At 32.0% G+C, this 19,830-nt stretch overlaps 2 protein-coding genes and 1 pseudogene across 2 annotated transcripts in view; all 3 read left to right on the top strand.

Annotated features, from left to right (window-relative positions):
* The first annotated feature begins 11,509 nt into the window (after positions 1–11,509).
* On the top strand, positions 11,510–15,954 carry LOC132617920 (UDP-arabinose 4-epimerase 1-like). Its single transcript, XM_060332985.1, has 10 exons — positions 11,510–11,737; positions 12,764–12,888; positions 12,997–13,110; positions 13,193–13,300; positions 13,464–13,555; positions 13,660–13,801; positions 14,002–14,096; positions 14,633–14,762; positions 15,189–15,333; positions 15,431–15,954. The coding sequence occupies exons 2-10, from the start codon at positions 12,766–12,768 to the stop codon at positions 15,646–15,648; spliced, it is 1,167 nt and encodes a 388-aa protein (XP_060188968.1). The 5' UTR covers positions 11,510–11,737; positions 12,764–12,765; the 3' UTR covers positions 15,649–15,954.
* Positions 15,955–16,084: 130 nt separating this feature from the next.
* Positions 16,085–17,544, top strand: LOC132617921 (probable calcium-binding protein CML18; annotated as a pseudogene).
* A 1,654-nt stretch (positions 17,545–19,198) lies between these two features.
* Positions 19,199–19,830, top strand: part of LOC132619627 (uncharacterized) — a 1,127-nt gene continuing 495 nt past the window's right edge. Inside the window, exon 1 of the mRNA XM_060334473.1 lies at positions 19,199–19,529. Within this exon, the coding sequence (XP_060190456.1) occupies positions 19,199–19,529 (331 nt within the window). The remainder of the gene's footprint in view (positions 19,530–19,830) is intronic.

Below are 19,830 nucleotides of genomic sequence, written 5' to 3'. Positions count from 1 at the left end.
CTCTTTTCACATTTATTAGAGTAAGAATAAAAATAAAAAAGTAATTAATTGTATCTTATTTTTTAAATATATAAATTTTAAGTATATTTATTTTAGTAAACATAACAAATAAATGACATGGCGGAATAGCAAATACAGCAATTAAATATTTTGAAGAAAAGTAATAATATGGGATTCATGTTTTTTGCTTGCAATAATTTCATTTGTTCCCACTAATGGGTTAATATGCATGTGGCAATGAATCCACTATTATTGACTTGATGAGGATACTTTGGGAATTACATGAATATTGTTTGATTTTTTAATATATGGGGTGCACGTTTTTTTTTTTTTTTTACGTTCCCCTTTTTTTTTTTTTTTTAAATATGGGATCCACTTTTTTTTCATGAGTTTGGAGAGGGTGGGGTCCACCTTTTTTTTTTTTTTTAAGTGACTGATGACGAAGCGTGGGTAAACCGATACTTCTATATAGTAGAAAAATAGAAATATAATAAAGTATTTTTATCTACCTTTTAGAAGAGTTGGTAATATAAAATATAAAACGTCATTTTTTACCCTTAAATAAAAAAGTGGGTGGGACCACAAATGATTTTTTTGCTCTTAAATAAAAATGTAGGACCCAACACGGACGACGATCTTGCCTCTATAAACCGGCTCTTCTATATAGTAGTAATAGTAAAGTAATACATATAATTTTTTTATCAAATTTTGATTTGGATAATTCTAATTCAAATTATTATATTAATTTTACATGTTTAAAATGAAACAAAGTAGAAATTTAATTTTCTATTTAAATGAAGAACTTCTATTTTTCAATTTTTAGTAAATATTTTTTGTTTGATTCATTTTACTTGTCATGTTATTTTTTACACGAATTTTTAAGGAAACGTCAATTAGAATTATAATTTCACTAATTTACTTATTAATGATTTGATCTCCATTTAATGCTATTTTTTCTTTTATGACATTAATCTCTTTTCACATTTATTAGAGTAAGGAAAAAATGAGAAAGTAATTAAATTCTATCTTATTTTAATATATAAGTATTTTAAGTATGTTGCTGTACAATAATTTCATTTGCTCCCACTAATGGGTTGATACGCATGTGGCAATGAATCCATCATTATTGATTTAATTGTTTGATTTTCTAAGCACTTTTTTTTAACATTGTTTTTTTTAATATGGGATTCACTTTTTTTTTTTAATATTGCTTGATTTTGTTAATATGGGGTCCATTGTTTTTTTCCCGTGTGTTTGGATGTGGTGGGTTCCACTTTTTTTCTTCTCTTTTTTTTTAATACTGGTTGGTGTTTAATATGGAACCCAAATTTTATTTTTTTAAATATTAGTTATTTTTTAATATATATGGGGCCCATAATTTATTTTTTTAACTTGGAACGGACGACGAAAAAGGAGCCGGTTGGACGACGAAAAAGGAGCCCAACGGCTCTTCTAAATAGTTAGAAAATTTCATTTGCTCCCACTAATGGGTTGATACGCATGTGGCAATGAATCCATCATTATTGATTTAATTGTTTGATTTTCTAAGCACTTTTTTTTTAACATTGTTTGTTTTTTTAATATGGGATTCACTTTTTTTTTTAAATATTGCTTGATTTTGTTAATATGGGGTCCACTTTTTTTTCCCTGTGAGTTTGGATGTGGTGGGTTCCACTTTTTTTCTTCTTTTTTTTTTTTTAATACTGGTTGGTGTTTAATATGGAGCCCAATTTTATTTTATTTTTAATATTAGTTGTTATTTTTTAATATATATGGGGCCCATAATTTTTTTTTTAACTTGGAACGAACGACAAAAAAGGAGCCCAACTGGCTATTCTAAATAGTTAGAATTACTACTATATAGAAGCATGGGTTGGCACCCATGCTTCGTCATCAGCCTTCATCGTCAACCAAAAAAAAAAGTGTGGGCCCCACCTAAACATCAACTAATATTTTAAAAAAAGATGTGGGCCCCACCTAAACATCAACCAATATTAAAAAAAGTGTGTGCCCCAACTAAATCAAGCAATATTAAAAAATGAATCTCATATTAAAAAAAAACAATGTAAAAAAAAAAGTGCAGCTCATATTAAAAAATCAAACAATATTTATGTAATTTCCAAAGTATCTCATTAAATCAATAATGATGGATTCATTGCCACATGCGTATCAATCCATTAGTGGGAGCAAATGAAATTATTGTACAGCAACATACTTAAAATACTTATATATTCTAACTATATAGAAGAGCCGATTGGGCTCCTTTTGCGTCGTTCATTGTGGGGCCCCATAAAAAAAATTGTGGGGCCGATATATATTAAACAACAACTAAAATAAAATTTAAAAAAAATATAAGCCCCGTATATATTAAACAACAACTACAATAAAAAAAATTGTGGGCCCCATATATATTAAACAACAACTAATATTAAAAAAAAAAATTGTGAGCCCCATTTTAAACACCAACCAGTTTTAAAAAAAGGAAGAAAAAAAGTGGAACCCACCACATCCAAACTCACGGGAAAAAAAAGTGGACCCCATATTAACAAAATCAAGCAATATTAAAAAAAAATGTGAATTCCATATTAAAAAAAAACAAACAATGTTAAAAAAAAATTGTAGGCCCCATATTAAACACCAATCAGTATTTAAAAAAAATAGAATGGAGCCCCATAAAAATAAAATTGCGGGCCCCATATATATTAAACAACAACTAAAATAAAATAAAATAAATTTTGGGCCCCATATATATGAAACAACAACTAAAATTTAAAAAAATTGTGGGCCCCATATATATTAAACAACAACTAATATTAAAAAAACTTGTGGGCTCCATATTAAATACCAACGAGTATTAAAAAAAAAAGGAAGAAAAAAAGTAGAACCCATCACATCCAAACTCACGGGAAAAAAAGTGGACCCCCTATTAACAAAATCAAGCAATATTAAAAAAAAAAAAAAGTGAATCACATATTAAAAAAAAAACAATGTTAAAAAAAATGTGAGCCCCATATTAAACACCAACCAGTATTAAAAAAAAGTGGAACCCACCACATCCAAACTTACGGAAAAAAAAATGGACCCCATATTAACAAAATCAAGCAATATTAAAAAAAAAAAGTGAATCTCATATTAAAAAAACAAACAATGTTAAAAAAAATTGTAGGCTCCATATTAAACACCAACAAGTATTAAAAAAAAAAAGAGAAGAAAAAAAGTGGAACCCACCACATCCAAACTCACGGAAAAAAAAAGTGGACCCCATATTAACAAAATCAAGCAATATTAAAAAAAAAATGAATCCCATATTAAAAAAACAAACAATGTTAAAAAAAATGCTTAGAAAATTAAACAATTAAATCAATAATGATGGACTCATTGCCACATGCGTATCAATCCATTAGTGAGAGTAAATGAAATTATTGTACAGCAACATACTTAAAATACTTATATATTAAAATAAGATAGAATTTAATTACTTTTTCATTTTTTCCTTACTCTAATAAATGTGAAAAGAGATTAATGTCATAAAAGAAAAAATAATATTAAATGGAGATCAAATAATTAATAAGGTAAATTAGTGAAATTATAATTCTAATTGACGTTTCCTTAAAAAAACGTGTAAAAAATAACATGACAAGTAAAATGAGTTAAACAAAAAATATTTACTAAAACTTAAAAAATAGAAGTTCTTCATTTAAATAGAAAATCAAATTTCTACTTTGTTTCATTTAAACATGTAAAATTAATATAATAATTTGAATTAGAATTATCCAAATTAAAATTTGATTAAAAAATTATATGTATTACTTTACTATTACTATTATATAGAAGAGCCGGTTTATAGAGGCAATATCGTCATCCGTGTTCGGTCCTACTTTTTTATTTAAGGGTAAAAAAATCCTTTGTGGTCCCACCCACTTTTTTATTTAAGGGCAAAAAAATGACGTTTTATACTTTATATTACCAACTTTTCTAAAAAGTAGATAGAAATACTTTATTATATTTCTATTTTTCTACTATATAAAAGCATCGGTTTACCCATGCTTCGTCGATGATGAGTCGTGAAATTACGTGATATTCGATGCTAATTCCTTAAGTTTTTGCGACTCTTTAAGCACTTTTGTTGTTACTTTTTGTGTTTTTATGTTGTTTTGTAGGAAAAGATGTCCGGAGAGCATAAAAGAGCAAAATGGATCAAAATTGACCAAAATGGAAAAAAATAGAGCAAAACAAGCCAAGTAGCTGAAATGAGTAATCGGAAGAAACCAAAGTGAAAAGAAAGTCAAACTGGACATTTTTGCAAAACTGTCAAAACTGGACAGTTTTGCAAAAACGGGACAGATTTGCAAAACTGTCAAAAGTGGACAGTTTTGCAAAAACGGGCAGAATTGCAAAAACAGAAATATGGGGGCAGATTTTGACATTCTTTTGAACTTGAAAGAATTAGAGGAGCTACAAAAGAGAGGCTTAGGGCAAAACATTATCATCTTTTGCCATTTTGCAAGCTTGGAGTCTAGGGTTCATCTACACCACACTTTGGGGTTGAAGATTTGAAGATTTGGTTGAGCATTTCTTAAACCTTTAATTCATTTCTTCAATCTCTTGCTTTGTATTGTATATCTAAGTGTGTAGTGTTTATTTTCTTCACTTGAATCTTGTTTATGGAAATATTCTAGGATTAAAGTGTTGGATGAAACTCTTGTTTTGCTTATGTATTGAATGATTTTTATTGCTATTGAAGTGGGTCTTTGTTGATTTAATTAATCTCGTTCTTGAATGTTTCCAAAGGGATTAGCTAACCCCAGGACTCACCCATTTATTTAGATTGAGCTTGGAAGAGGAAATCTAGGTTGGGAAAGATTAATTAACAAGAATTTGGGTCATTAAACTCATCTAATAACTTGAGCTCGGAAGAGGATAGTTACTTGAGGTTAAATTGATTGTGCCTAATATCACACTCTAAGGCTTGGAAAAGCTTAGAGTGAAATTCATTGATTTGGTTGGAAGACTTTCAATGAGATTTTAGAAATCATTATCTATTGACATAAACCCGTTCTTAGTTGTAAAATCGTGAAATACATTGGATCGTTATTTGAGTGTAATTTCCTTTGTATCGAAACTTGTGGTCATTGATCATTTTACTCGCTTTCTAGGTTAGTTTATATTTTTGCACTAGTTATAATCTTTTGCAAAAACCCAAAATATCATTTATCGTTTGGCTTTAGCTTAGTTGGTGAAAGTTCCTTACTTTCTTAATCGCCTAGCATATTGTTCCCTGTGGGATCGACCCCGACTCATAGTTGGGTAAATATATTGCATACGACCGTGTACACTTTCTCTTTGAGGAGTGTATTTGGACGTTATCAGTCGACAGGCACTCTTAAAATTTAAAAAAAAAAAGAAAAAAAAAAGGTGAACCCCACCCTCTCCAAACGCATGAAAAAAAAGTGGACCCCACCCTCTCCAAACTCATGAAAAAAAAAAGTAAACCCCATATTTAAAAAAAAAAAAAAAAACGTGCACCCCATATATTAAAAAATCAAACAATATTCATATAATTCCCAAAGTATCCCCATCAAGTCAATAATAGTGGATTCATTGTCACATGCATATTAACCCATTAGTGGGAGCAAATGAAATTATTGCAAGCAAAAAACATGGACCCCATATTATTACTTTTCTTCAAATTATTTAATTGCTGTATTTGCTATTCCGCCATGTCATTTATTTGTTATGTTTACTAAAATAAATATACTTAAAATATATATATTTAAAAAATAAGATACAATTTAATTACTTTTTTATTTTTATTCTTACTCTAACAAATGTGAAAAGAGATTAATATCAAATGAAGATCAAATAATGAATAAAGTAAATTAGTCACATTATAATTTTAATTCACGTTTCCTTAAAAAACCATGCAAAAGACAACATGACAAGTAAAATGAGTTAAACCGAGAATATTTACCAAAAATTAAAAAATATCATTTCTTCGTTTAAATAGAAAATTAATTTCTACTTTGTTTCATTTAAAACATGTAAAATTAATTTAATAATTTGAATTAAAATTAATTTAATAATTTGAATTAAAATTATCCAAATCAAAATTTTGATAAAAAAATAATAAGTATTTTACACTTTTAAATTAATTGAATTAAAATTGAAAGTATCAACTGATGCTTAAATATTGCTATTATTTTATCTCAAAGAGAGAAAAATAGTTTTCTTTTAAACAAGTCTTCTCTTTTAAAAAGTATTAATAAATTTTCGTAACAAACACGAATAAAATAAAGTTTTAGATACGGAGCACAAACTACAATGTTATATTAATCGTATTTTGAACATAGTGTATATATATATATATATATATATTATCACTATCTAAACACAACTACATATATATATATATACACTATAATCCGAAGTGTTGGGCCCGTGCGCAGCACGGGCATAAGCCGTCTAGTTAGAATATATAAATAGGTTACCTACGTAACGTTGAGTTTATTGTGATCGACCTCCAAAGGGGTTTAAAAAGGTCTTTTGACCACCCTTCACTAATTATTTGAAGGTTTTGGATTGAATATCAAATTATTTTACGTGATAATAAAGTTAATTTATGTTAAGCCTGTTTTCACTTCCATAATTCCACATTAAAATACATGTTTTTCAACTTGAAAATTGGACTACAGGTTCGCGAGGGTGTTGAATAATATTGTCATAACACATTGGTCTCTTAAAGACTTCTAAAGGTCTTGTATTACTCTAACCATTGCCTTAGCTCCCGTAATTTGGCCATAGATTTTGGAAGTTTTTTTCCAAAAAAAAAAAAACTGAAAATAATGTTTCTCCATAAAAAAAAAAATTCAAGTAAAATGCATGTCCACACAAAACTTTAAAAACTCCTTTTTTCAAGTTTCATAAAATCTATGGCCAGATGCTAGGTTAGAGTTTTGGGTTTGATAGTGAGATTCTTTGACAGCCTAAAGTTTATAATAAAGAAAATTCATTGTTCCCACCCAGAATAAATGGAGGTACCATAATTCAAAGATCACCAAATTATATGTGGGGTAATTTTACTTTATATTTGTTTTACCGTAATAATAACTGGTCTCTCAACCCCCCCCCCCCCCCCGCCCGCCCCCCCTAAAAAAAATATTTAGGGTCATTTGCCGTTGTAATTGACGTATATGCATTGATGCATGTATGTCATTCCTGCCGGAGAAAGAAGCAGTTTTTCTTTTGATCTTTAAGCTAGCTAATTACTCTTTAAAGTTTTGCAATCCACAGACGATATCAATTTTCTTCCCTTAAACTTTTGATGATTTTAAGTTGTGCTGACTCTAAAGCTTCCAATAGTGCAAGAAGACAAAATTATCATGTATAGTTTTCTTTTTCATTTTAAAATTCTTACTCCCTCCGTCCCAATTTGTTTGAAGGTTGATCAGTTTAGGGAGTCAAACAACCTTTTCTTTGACTACTATTTTCTCCAACTCTTTTCATATATTGTGAATTATTAATTATGCAGACTTTATGTTACTTCTTATGTAGTTTTCAAATATGTAAATTTTATTATAAAATATTCAAAGAATCTATATTTAAATTAAATCGAAAAAAGCCTGTTTGACTCCCTAAACTGATCAACTCTTCTTCAAACAAATTGGGACGAAGGGAGTAGAAAAGGTTGAACACTAATTAAGTACTATTAGTTTATCATGCATGATGCTGAAACTAGGATGTAACGTGATAAGTCGTATTGATAGAGATTGCACGTTTCGTCATGTTCTCACTTTTTTCTTTTTTATGTATGATACAAGTGATATCCAGCTAAGATGAATTGAGAAGCAATGAAATATTGAAATCTTTAATTGATCTCTAAGAAAATGCTTCCAAGTGGAAAAATTACTACTACTTTTTTAAGGTTGGGCTATATAGTTTATACGCAAAGACAAGTTAGCTTCTTATAAATATCTTTTTCTCTAATTATAGCATCTCTTTATTGACAATTGTTGACCATCAAAACAAAATTTCTCTGAATTATCTATTGACAGTTCATCCGTTTTTATCATATTCCTGCGTCATTGTGCACATAGTTTAAGAAAAAAAAAATAAGACTTTGAAACTTGTGGTCTACAATTAGCCGTATTTTTTTTTTATTGTTATAAATTATTTCAGTAAGGGTAAAATGAGAAGTTTAAAATTAATTACTTGTTACAAAATATGAAAAATTACTATTCTTTTCTGAATTGGATAAAAGCGAAAAGGTGTCACATAAATTGGGACAGAGGGAGTATTTAACTTGGTAAAATTACTCAAATGACTACCTTATTGTAGCTTCCTACCATTTATAGCTATGCTTTGCTAAAATTCTGTATTTTTTCGCGTGTATTTGAAGGCCTTCAAATACATGACTAATCAGTAACGATTTTATGTATTTGGACGCGTGTATTTGAAGGGCTTCAAATACATATCTAATCAGTAACAATAAAACACATTGTGTACTTTCAAACTACTTATGAAGCCAGATGCATTCAAATTTTCGTGTATTTGAGAGCACTGTTCATATATTCACTTATTTGAATGGATTTCAACAAAATTTCAAATACATTATGTACATTCAAACTACATATAAAGCCAAATACATTCAAATTTTCGTGTATTTGAGAACACTGTTCAAACATTTCATGAACATTCACCCTAACACTAGAGAAGCAATTTATGAACTAAAAGTCCAGCAGACAAAAGATTGTGGAATGCCCAATGCATCTCAAACATCCTTGTTTAGTTACAATGCACATTAAGTTGTTGAGATTGGTCTAACATTTTTTCTTTTTTGTAAATAAAGAGGAAGTATGAAACATATGTCCTGGGTTACTGGTCTGGCGTTCAATTCAAGAAACAAGTACAATCAACTACACTATTTGATCGTTCTAGTATGGTCGATAACGTCTACCACGGTTGGAATCATCTGATGATGATGGTGGCGAAGATCTGTTTGTTCATAAGTCCCTTAACCTCAAGATCTGAGGGTTTCCGTAGCCTATCAGGTGGGGGTAGGGGCAGCGACGGCGCACGCCGTGGTGATGGTTATGGCGGCACAGATGAGAGAAGGGGAGAGAGAAAGTTTTTTAGGATTTTGAGAATGAAAAATATGAAATGGGTAATGAGTGGGAATAGAGAAAGATATATGTATTTGTGTATGTTTTTTGATATAGCTACCAATTGTAATTTAGAAAAGTGAATTAGCTACTAGTGATAATTAAATAAAAGGGTAATTATTATTAATAATTAGGTTTTAAAAGAAGCTACAACCAGTAAAAATTCCATTTAATTTACGAGTGCTATATACAGCTTAGAGACATATAACAAATTAGCTTATAAATAGTTTTTTTACTTCTTAGCTTAGCAACTCTTTTATTGACAGTTCTTTAACCGTGAAGATATAGTATTTTGTATGAATCATTTGTTGATAGTTCATCAGTTTTTGTCATATTTAATTTCCAAGGGCTATGTGGTTAATAGACATAGACAAATTAGCTCCTTATAATATCCCTTTCTCTAATTAATTATAGCTATCTCTTTTATTGACAATTGTTGACCATCAAAACAAATTTTCTATGGATCACTTTTGTTGATAGTTCATCCGCTCTTATCATATTTAATTTACTTGCTCTATATAGATTACAGATATAGACAAATTAACTCCTCATAAATATATATTTCTCTAATTATTATAGCATCTCTTTTAATTTATTGACAGTTGTTAAACCATCAAAACAAATGTTTCTATGAAACATTTGTTTTGTTGATAGTTCATCGGTTTTTGTCATATTTAGTTTACTGTAATATATCGAATACTTGAAATGGTTTACATGTCAAATTTTCTTCTCTTTATTTACACAAACTTGATAGTACAAAATATTAGCCATGCCAATTTGCCAACCCTCGAAGAATAGAGAAGTTAATAAGTCATATCAGCTGATTAGGAATATCTTTCTTTTTATTAACCCAATTATTCAAAATTTCAAAATAGAATAGTCAACTTTGATAGCCTATACAAAATTCACTCATTAGACATTTGGACCGAACAACTGGTTTTTTTGGAGAACAAAAGAAGAAGATAATAGCGGTTTTGGTTCCTCTATTATCGGTGAGCTTTATTTGGTCCTGGTGATTTATGATTAAGCACATTTAATTTTTAATTAAGTATGATTCGTATTATTTATCCCTTTATAAAAAAAAAATGTGTTATGTTTAGACTATTTGTAGAATTATATTACTCTCATAAATAGATTAACATTACAAACTTGTCATGGCATATTATGGGTAATTAAATTATGCAATTGCTAATAATTCGTGAATATTTTGAAGATTTACAAGTAGAGAAATTAAATTGCACATTTCAGTTAATTGAAAATTATATTGGTTTGGTTAGGTATCACAAGGATAAATCAAAATTTGTCTATATTTGATGGATTAAAAGCGCAAATTTCCCTAAAGAAAAGATTGAACTTATTTTAAACATGGTGTTCTCTCTCCCCTCCATCTCTCTTAGAAATTTTCTTAATTTGTTGCTTCTTTTTTATCCTCCATATCTTCCACCTGCTACGCTTCTTCTAATAATAAAGTTTCGTAAAATATTGTAAAGGGTGGTAGTTAGAGGGTAATTAGGTATCTTATTTGCTAATTCTGTTCTTAATGTTTTGAAATAATGGACAATCTACACTCTACACTCCACACGAGTAAGTAATTAATGAAATTTCCGCGTTTGATTGAAATTAACAACCATAAAAATATTACCAAAAAAAACACAGACGAAAAATTCACAAAAGAATGAACTTTGATTTTAGGAGAGAAAAATAGAAAATCCTTTAAGCTTCCCCATTTGACTTTCAAACGTTTCATAGAAAAAAAATTGTCCCATGTCATGTTAAAAGTATTAAATCACAAAGATTTGATTAATTTTGTAGTTCATTATAAATGTTATTTTAGTTAAATAACAGTTTTTTCACCAGACAAGTGAAAAATAACAGAGGAGATCTATAAACAAAATTACAAAACACAAGCGAATTTTATAGGAAAGTTTTCTTTTATTCAAGGGACCTTTATTCAAATCGTAAGTGATTGGAAGATTTCGTTGTTAAGAATTGGGAGTTTGGCATTTTGAATACTCTATCATAGAACGAGTTTGCATGAGAGGATGATAATAATAAAATCTATAAAAAGAAAAGTCCAACAAATAAGAAAAATGACATTCCTTTCAATTAAAAAAGAAATTAATTCTCTCTCACATACACACACTCCCCTATTGACCAGGACTCTCTTCCACACACACAAACACTAAGCAGAAGAAAAAGGAGAATCATCAATGGTAAAACGACTAATGGCAGTTTTTAAGTATAACACAAATTATTAAATACTTATTAATAATTATTACTATTATTTTAATTAGAAAACTCAATATTTTTGAGGCTGCTTAGTTTATTAGTCTCAAGAACATGGTCCACTTTTCTTCCACTGCAATTTCTTTTAAGATATATTCTAAATCTACGTCTCTTTATTATTTGACTTCGTCGTCTTTGTCTTTATATTCACAAAAATTCTTCCCATTGGTTTCTCATTTTGTTCTCTCTCTCTCCTTAGCATTTATATGAGAGTAACATTAATATAATTAAGTTATAACATACATTAACTCTGGCTTAAGGACAAGTCTCTTCCGTTTCATCTTTGCTTTCAGGTAACCAACCTTTCATATGTATTTTTTTTTCTTATTCATCATCTGGGATTTTCTTAACGTAATAATTCTTTTTTGTTGATTATCAAGAATAGATTTTGCATGTGATTTATACATGATTACAAATTTTTGGTGATCATCTTCTAGTATTTTTTTTTCTTTTTGGTTTTGTTTCAGTTCAATTTCTTTGGTGAATTCTTGGCTCCTCTGCTTAAAGTCGTTGTAAAGTATTGCCTTTTTGTTTTTATCTTTCTGTCATCTTTCTATACACGCTTTCTGGATTTTACTTAATTTATCTGTTGGAAAAAGCTTTATTTCTTTGTTATAAAAAATTTTCGTGTTATACATTATTTATGTCATGTCATTCTCTGAAATGTTAAAAAAGAATTATTTATATTTTTATGACTGTTTGTGGCTTTGTGTTGTTAAAATCAATTTTTGATTAAGTTTATTCTTTTTTATTAAAAAAATTGTCTTTTAATTTAATATTCATCTTTGCATTGGCATGTAATTTGTATTTTAGGTTGGAGGTAGGTGCTTTTAGGAAGTACTATTGATTGAATAATTGGATTATGGCCCTTTTGAAAGAAACAAAAAAGGGTCAGCTTTATTTCTGTCCTAGTTGATCTTGATGCGACTGTAAAAGTATATTGACCTTTGACCAATAATCAAATACTTTTGTCTGTAAATCATGTTCATGAGGTTGATGATCTTTTTCTAGAAGTCAGGATTATGTATGGGAAGTTTTGATGGTCGGATTCTATGGCTGCTGAGCTTCAATAGCTTATGGATTCTCATTAAGCAATTTATTTGGTGTTTCGACTAAATTCTTTTAGTGTTAGAAGATCCTGCAGTTGCAAGATAATGCTGTCATCAGCTAGATTTTTCTGGGAATCTTGAATTGTCACGCGGTGAAATGTTGAATAACTTAAATCATTCATTGGAGAAATGAATTGAAATACCAATAACTAAACAGATAAGGAGAAGATACTTTAGAAGTGCTAAAGATATTTGCGCATTAACTTTCAGGCATGGATTTTGTGGAGTTGAAGAGAAGGAGCAGCACTAGCAGGAAACTGCTCTTGCTTGCTGGCATTGCTGCAATTTGTTTATTTATATTCAGAAGCTCATCTAGTTTTAGTACCTCCGTCAAGGTAAGTGATTGTATGACCAATAAATAGATCATATGTCTTACAGTATTTACTTACAATATATGTTTTAAGAATCTTCGGTAATAGGCAATCCAAATTTGTTATTTTCAGTTTTCTCAACACGAACCTGGTGTAACTCATGTGCTAGTGACTGGCGGTGCTGGCTACATAGGTTCTCATGCTTCCCTTCGTCTCCTAAAGGATGCGTATCGTGTAACTATAGTGGTATGTCCCTTTTCATTTTGAAGTCCGTTCTTGAATTAAGTATTGAATTTATGTCATAACAAGGGGTTTTTTTTCCTGATAGGACAACCTTTCCCGTGGAAACATGGGCGCTGTAAAAGTTCTACAAGAACTTTTCCCTGAGCCAGGGCGACTTCAGTTTATTTATGCTGATCTGGGAGATGCTGCTGCTGTATGACAATTTCTATTCTTCTATCATGCTTAGTTTCACGACTTTTTCTTCACTTTTAGTCTCTATATAGGATCTTCATTACTGCTTCAATTTTTGTCAGTAATTTTTATCCTTGGTTGCTTCAATTTTTGTCAGTAATTTTTATCCTTAACCAACACCTCAGGTAAACAAGATTTTTTCACAAAATGCATTTGATGCTGTGATGCATTTTGCAGCTGTTGCATATGTTGGTGAAAGTACTCAAGAACCGCTTAGGTACTTTTCTAATTATGAACCTCAAACTCAGTTGTTTCGTCATTCAGTTCGATTTTTTTCGCCTTTCTTTGGTCTATCTTGTAATACTCTTGAGTACGTTGCAGGTATTATCATAACATCACATCAAATACTCTGGTTCTAGTTAAGGCAATGGCAGCACATGGTGTAAAGACGCTAATCTATTCAAGTACCTGTGCAACATATGGAGAACCTGAGAAAATGCCTATTACAGAAGTCACTCCACAAGTCAGTAATAATTTCTACTTCTTTACAAACTTCATAATTATATTAATGTTCCATTGGTAGTCATGTGTCTATTAGAAAGAAAATCTCTATGTCAAAGTAGAACAAGGTTGTTCCATTAGACATTTTTACATCTGCTAATGTCTGGAATATTTGCTTGTTGATGTTATTGTAGTTACTGATTCTACTGTGCATATAAACAGGCCCCAATAAATCCATATGGAAAAGCAAAGAAAATGGCTGAAGATATCATACTGGACTTCTCAAAGACTTCAGATATGGCTGTCATGATTTTAAGGTTTGTGCTTTACTTCATTATCTTGAAAATGGACAGTCAGCTGATCCTTAGTAAGCAAGTGCTTTTCTGTGATTGAACTAAATGCATTATCACTATAGGAATGGTTTCCGTTCACCAACTCGAGCAATGTCCGCGCACCTTTCATAATAAATCATGTGATAAATAATAGTATTTGCACCTTTAGTTTTCTGTAAAATAAGCACCCAGCGGCATTCTGGTGATCCAAGGTCTATTTCATCTCTTTGTACATGTACATTTATGGATGCAAACAGTGGCAGAGCCACACCCATTGAAGGGTGTTCATATGAACACCCTTCGTCGAAAAAAATTATCGAATGCCTATGATAAATATAGAATTTTGTGGATATATACTAGTAATGAACAACCTTGATATAGAAACGAAGGATAGCCTAGCGACTAAGGGTGTGCAAACTATCGCGCACACATCCCCTGTCCTAAAATATGAACACCCTTCGTCGGAATCCTGGCTCCGCCCCTGGATGCAAATATCTGATGGTCTCCAATATACTATTCAGGTACTTCAATGTGATTGGCTCAGACCCTGAAGGAAGGTTAGGAGAAGCTCCACGACCAGAATTACGTGAGCAAGGTCGGATATCTGGGGCTTGTTTTGATGCAGCCAGGGGCATAATTCCAGGATTGAAGGTAAACTTTAATAGGTGCATTATTGAATGTTTTCATTTTAAAAAGGGATAATTACATGTTTGGACCGCTCAAAAGAATTATAACCAGCAAATGTATAGGTTTTGTATATTAAGTATAAATATTGTATACATATAATATACATAATCAGTTTGTAGGTTTTGCAGATTTTGGCTAGTGCCCGTAGTTAATTTCGGGCGATAGGCCAAAAATGAAAAAATTCCTTTAAAAAAAAAAAAAGGGCCCTTAAGTAGCTGTTGCACTTCTTTCTTGATTTTTCTCTAGTACTATTAGGATTAGTGACCAAAAGTATAACATGATTTTTCTGTTTTCGAGTTATCTCGTTTTCTCCAAATTCCAAAATAGGCAGCTAGTTTATGTCTAAACAGAATGTAAAACTAAATCATTATTCCTATCTGATGATTGCAGATAAGAGGAGTAGATTACACTACAACTGATGGCACTTGTGTAAGAGACTATATCGATGTGACTGACCTAATTGACGCTCATGTTAAAGCTCTTGAGCACGCAAAACCAAGCAAAGTTGGCATCTACAATGTCGGGACTGGAAAAGGTTACTTTCTAGTTTCTACTAATAAAATTATTTTTTGTTGAGTATACATATTGGTACGCAAGAAGTGATTTTGATGGTCAAGTTCTTGTCATTACAGGTAGTTCAGTGAAACAATTTGTGGAAGCTTGTAAAAAGGCAACAGGAGTAAACATAAAGATTGATTACCTCAGTAGACGTCCAGGAGATTACGCTGAAGTCTACAGCGATCCTTCTAAAATTAGGCGCGAACTGAACTGGATAGCCAGATATTCACTTGAGGAGAGTTTAGCAATAGCATGGAGATGGCAAAAGGTACACCGAAATGGTTACAACTAAAGTAACTCAGTTTTGCTAACCAGGTTCTGCAGAGAACCATAAATACGTCGAGGAAACAGGATTAGCTTTTCGTCAATTCTCACAGCTCCTTGTCGATGTCAGATATCAATATAATCCCATTTTGTTATAGCTTTACAGTTTGCTAGATGTATACCTACAAATAATTTTAGTGTGGTTTTACATATTCTTGTTCATCAATAGTCAATTTTAATTCCCAAGTGATATGGATTGCAAAGTGTGTACACGAGACATAATGTGACAAGAAAATTGCTGGGGAAATGGAAATATTTACAGCTGATTCTATGACATCTTAGTTTTGTTTTTTAATTCTATGACTAATGATTTTGTGTTTCTTCATTTATCCTGATCCATGTTCTCAAAAGCTTTTACAGAGGAAAATCTAACTTCTTTTTATGTCACTTACTAGGAAAAGAACTAGTAGCATTGTGCTGGAAATTCTCAACAAATAGTGGCATCAATCTATTTCTCCTCCTGAAGGAGGTGGGAATTTATTATGAAAATCAGGTAGGGAAGTGCACAATAGCCATTTTTAGGACCTCCGTTTAAGGAATAGTCGGAATTTACAAAGCATTATGTTTAGCCGTTTCAGAATCAACTTGAGACTGTCAAGATCTGAAGTCGAAATCATGAGTCTGAAATTTCAAACTTAAGACCACTTCAGAATGCAACTCAAATTCAGACTGGAAGTCTGAATGGCTCTGGCAAATACTAAATTCAGCAAGTTGAGGTCTAAAGAAGATGCATCAGCAACATGAGTGGTCCAAAATTTGGCAAAACTATCTCAACTTCAAATAGTTATTGAAAACTGAATATGTTTTAAATAGGAGTTCTCAAAGCAGCTACCTTGTGTCTGAACCACTAGACTATATAAATTAACTTTCTTACGTTAAAGGAAAACCAACGCTGTTTAAAGAAACAATATGAAAAGTAAATGAGAATAATCATCTCCAATAAAGTACAAGAGATAAATTTTTATGAAAGTGACACAAAATTGAGCAAAAAGTAGTCAAAAAATCAGTAGCCAACAAGAGAAGAGGACGGCACTAATAGCAGAAAAACGTGAAAAATCCAATCCAAAATCCCATTTTTGAAGAAAAGAAAGAAGGAAAAGAGTATCCATTGATATTGATTTTCGAGAATAATTCAATCTGCAGATCAAGAATTGTACGGTGCATATCAAGTGTTGATTTATTGCTTTAGAGAGAAATATGAGCAATAAAGCACCTGTGAGGTTAGATGATGAGCAGTTGGCTGAACTACGAGAAATTTTCCGATCATTCGACAGAAACGATGACGGAAGTCTGACCCAACTCGAGCTTGGCGCGCTATTAAGATCCCTCGGTTTAAAACCAAGTGCTGATCAGCTTGAAACTCTGATTCAAAAGGCCGACAAAAATGACAATGGCCTCGTTGAATTCTCCGAATTTGTTTCATTCGTTGCACCTGAGCTTCTTCCCCCTAAGTCCCCTTACACGGAGGAGCAGTTGAAACAGCTGTTTAAGATGTTCGAATACGGATGGAAATGTGTATATTAATGCTGCAGAATTGGCTCATTCGATGGCTAAACTTGGACATCCTTTGACTGCTGAAGAACTTACTGGGATGATAAAGAGAAGCGGGTAGCCGGGTACTGATGGAGATGGAAGGATCAGCTATCAGGAATTCACTCAGGCGATTACTTCGGCTGCTTTTGATAACTGTTGGGCTTGATAAGTGGAAACTCCTTTTGGTATATCTTGTCAATTTCTGATCCATCCAGTTTAGATATATATATGTTTTGTTTGTTAATGTGCTGTTTTTTTGTATGTTTTTTAGTTCCCGACTTTCTTCGCAAATGTTAAGGTTATAGGAGTAGTTGAATGCGTATATTATTTCAAGGGGTGCTTGCTGTGTAATTAATGGAATGTATACTGAAATACTCTATTCTACCTGATATTTACTCCCATTGGTTTGACCCTATATTAAGTTCTCTGGATTTTGTGATTTGAGTAATACATAGATTTTAGACGTAATACATAAACAGACCCTCAAACTTGGCCTCAGCTGGCAAGTATGTCCTCCAACTTTGGGTGTGCACAAGTAGATACCTCAAGTTTGAGGCCAGCTGAGGCGAAGTTTGAGGGCGTACCTCCAAATCTTTCTCAGGAACTGGAACTTAGCAACCAAAAGGATTGACCCTTGCTGTCACTCCTTGAGTTTTAGGCATCGAATTAGATGAAATACATAAAGTTTGCTGAATAAAAGGATGCTGGAGTAGTTATTCCGTTGTCCATCTTCTTCGAGGGTCCTTTATGAAACACTTTGTTTACCCCGAATTATGGGTAACAATTAGATTTGTATGTGGTGAAATAGGTTATGTGGATGAACTTTAATCTTTTAAGTTGGTATGAAACGTCTATAGATGTGTATATGATTATATTTATATATGTGTATAGTAATATATTTGTATATGATGTAAGCCAAATATGCCTAAACGATGAAGATGGATTAGACCAGCTGTTGATGAACAACACAAATTCGGACCAAAATACTTTGAAGGGAGCTTTTATACTTCAGATGGTTACAATGATATGTTCTGAGAAAAAAGCTAACCTGAAAAAGGGGAGGGTTGCCCTCTATTTATAGGTTTTCCTTATGGGCCTTAGTACAATAAAAAAAGCCTTTATGAATAAACCCTAAAAAAGATAAGGCTGATCTGTACGGCCTGACACACGTACGGTTGTCAGGGCAAAAGGCGGAACGATTTTATGACGCGTGGTAACCTCACAATAGGTTATTCGGACCAACGGACACGCTCATCTGGGCGAAGACAATGCGGACCAACGGACACGCTCATCTGGGCTAGGACAATCCAGACCAACGGACACGCTTATTTTGGTTCGGGTCCGCTGTGTCCGGTACAACATCCCCGGTGTAGAGCAAAGATTGAACGTGCTCGTACCCATTTGGACCTGTCTTTGGCTCCGGTCTCATCGGTCATGCGTTGACCCGGTTTTTACCGTATACACACTGTGAAGAAATAAAGTTGATTTTTGGAGCTACAAAAATACTAGATATTTATTAAAAGTTCTAGAATAACCTAGTGGACTATCTTAGATAATTATCTTGAAGAAAAATCTAGATATTCTAGAGTAATACTAGAAGATAAAGATAACTAGATTTTTCTTATGGATATATCTAGAATAATATCTGGAGCATCCCTAGACAAGTATAAATAGGGGTGACATTAGGCATTTGTAATCAACCCATAAAAACCCCAATTGTAAGCTAATACTACCAATACAAGCCAATTCAAGTAAACTTTTCCTTTCCATAGTTTCCTCTTCTTTAGTTGAATCTTCCGATCTTAGTTAACGATCTTGGGCTAGCAGAAGGTCTTCCCGATTTACCTTTCTTCTGCTATATTTCTCTACATGGTATCAGAGTCATAGCCGTAGTTGGCTTCTGGATTTTATTTCAAGATCGGGCTAGTGGTAGATTCAACTGGTTTCTCTAAATGGATTTAAGCGGCCGTGTTAATAGACTGGGGATGGAGTTGTTGAATCAGTCCAATTACAATGTATGGAAGACATGTATGGATTCATACCTTGTGGGAGAGGATTTGTGGGATGTTGTTAATGGTAGTTACACAAGTCCTCCTATTGACGGATCGGAAAATAGCAGCGCATACAAGAAGTGGAAGCAAATTAATGCGAAGGCGGAGTTTATCCTGAAGAGGTCCATCTCTCACAGCTTGTTTGATCATATTATAAAGTGCAAATCAGCTCATGAAATTTGGAGGACCCTTGATCATTTGTTCAATAAGAAGGATGAAGCGCGGCTACAGATCTTGGAGAATGAATTGGCTAACACCATTCAAGGTAATCTTTCTATTGCCGAAATTTTTTCAAGATTAAGAACTTATGTTCAGAGATCTCATTATTAAATCTGGATGAGGCTATCTCTGAAGCACGAATGAGAAAAATTATCATTCGTGGTTTGAAGAAAGAATATATTCCTTTTGTTACATCAATTCAAGGATGGGCTCGACACCATCCAGACGAGTTTGAGAATTTGTTGTCATCACAAGAGCTACTAGCCAAACAGATGGCTAGTGTATGTTTTAAAGAAGGGGAAGGAAATGCTCTTGTAGCCGACAAGAGGAACTTCAAAGGAAAAACA

The sequence above is a fragment of the Lycium barbarum genome, chromosome 11 (assembly GCF_019175385.1).
Source record: "Lycium barbarum isolate Lr01 chromosome 11, ASM1917538v2, whole genome shotgun sequence".
Classification (NCBI taxonomy): domain Eukaryota; kingdom Viridiplantae; phylum Streptophyta; class Magnoliopsida; order Solanales; family Solanaceae; genus Lycium; species Lycium barbarum.
The sequence above is the reverse complement of the archived record's forward strand: the minus strand, read 5'-3'. Positions and strand labels throughout refer to the sequence as shown.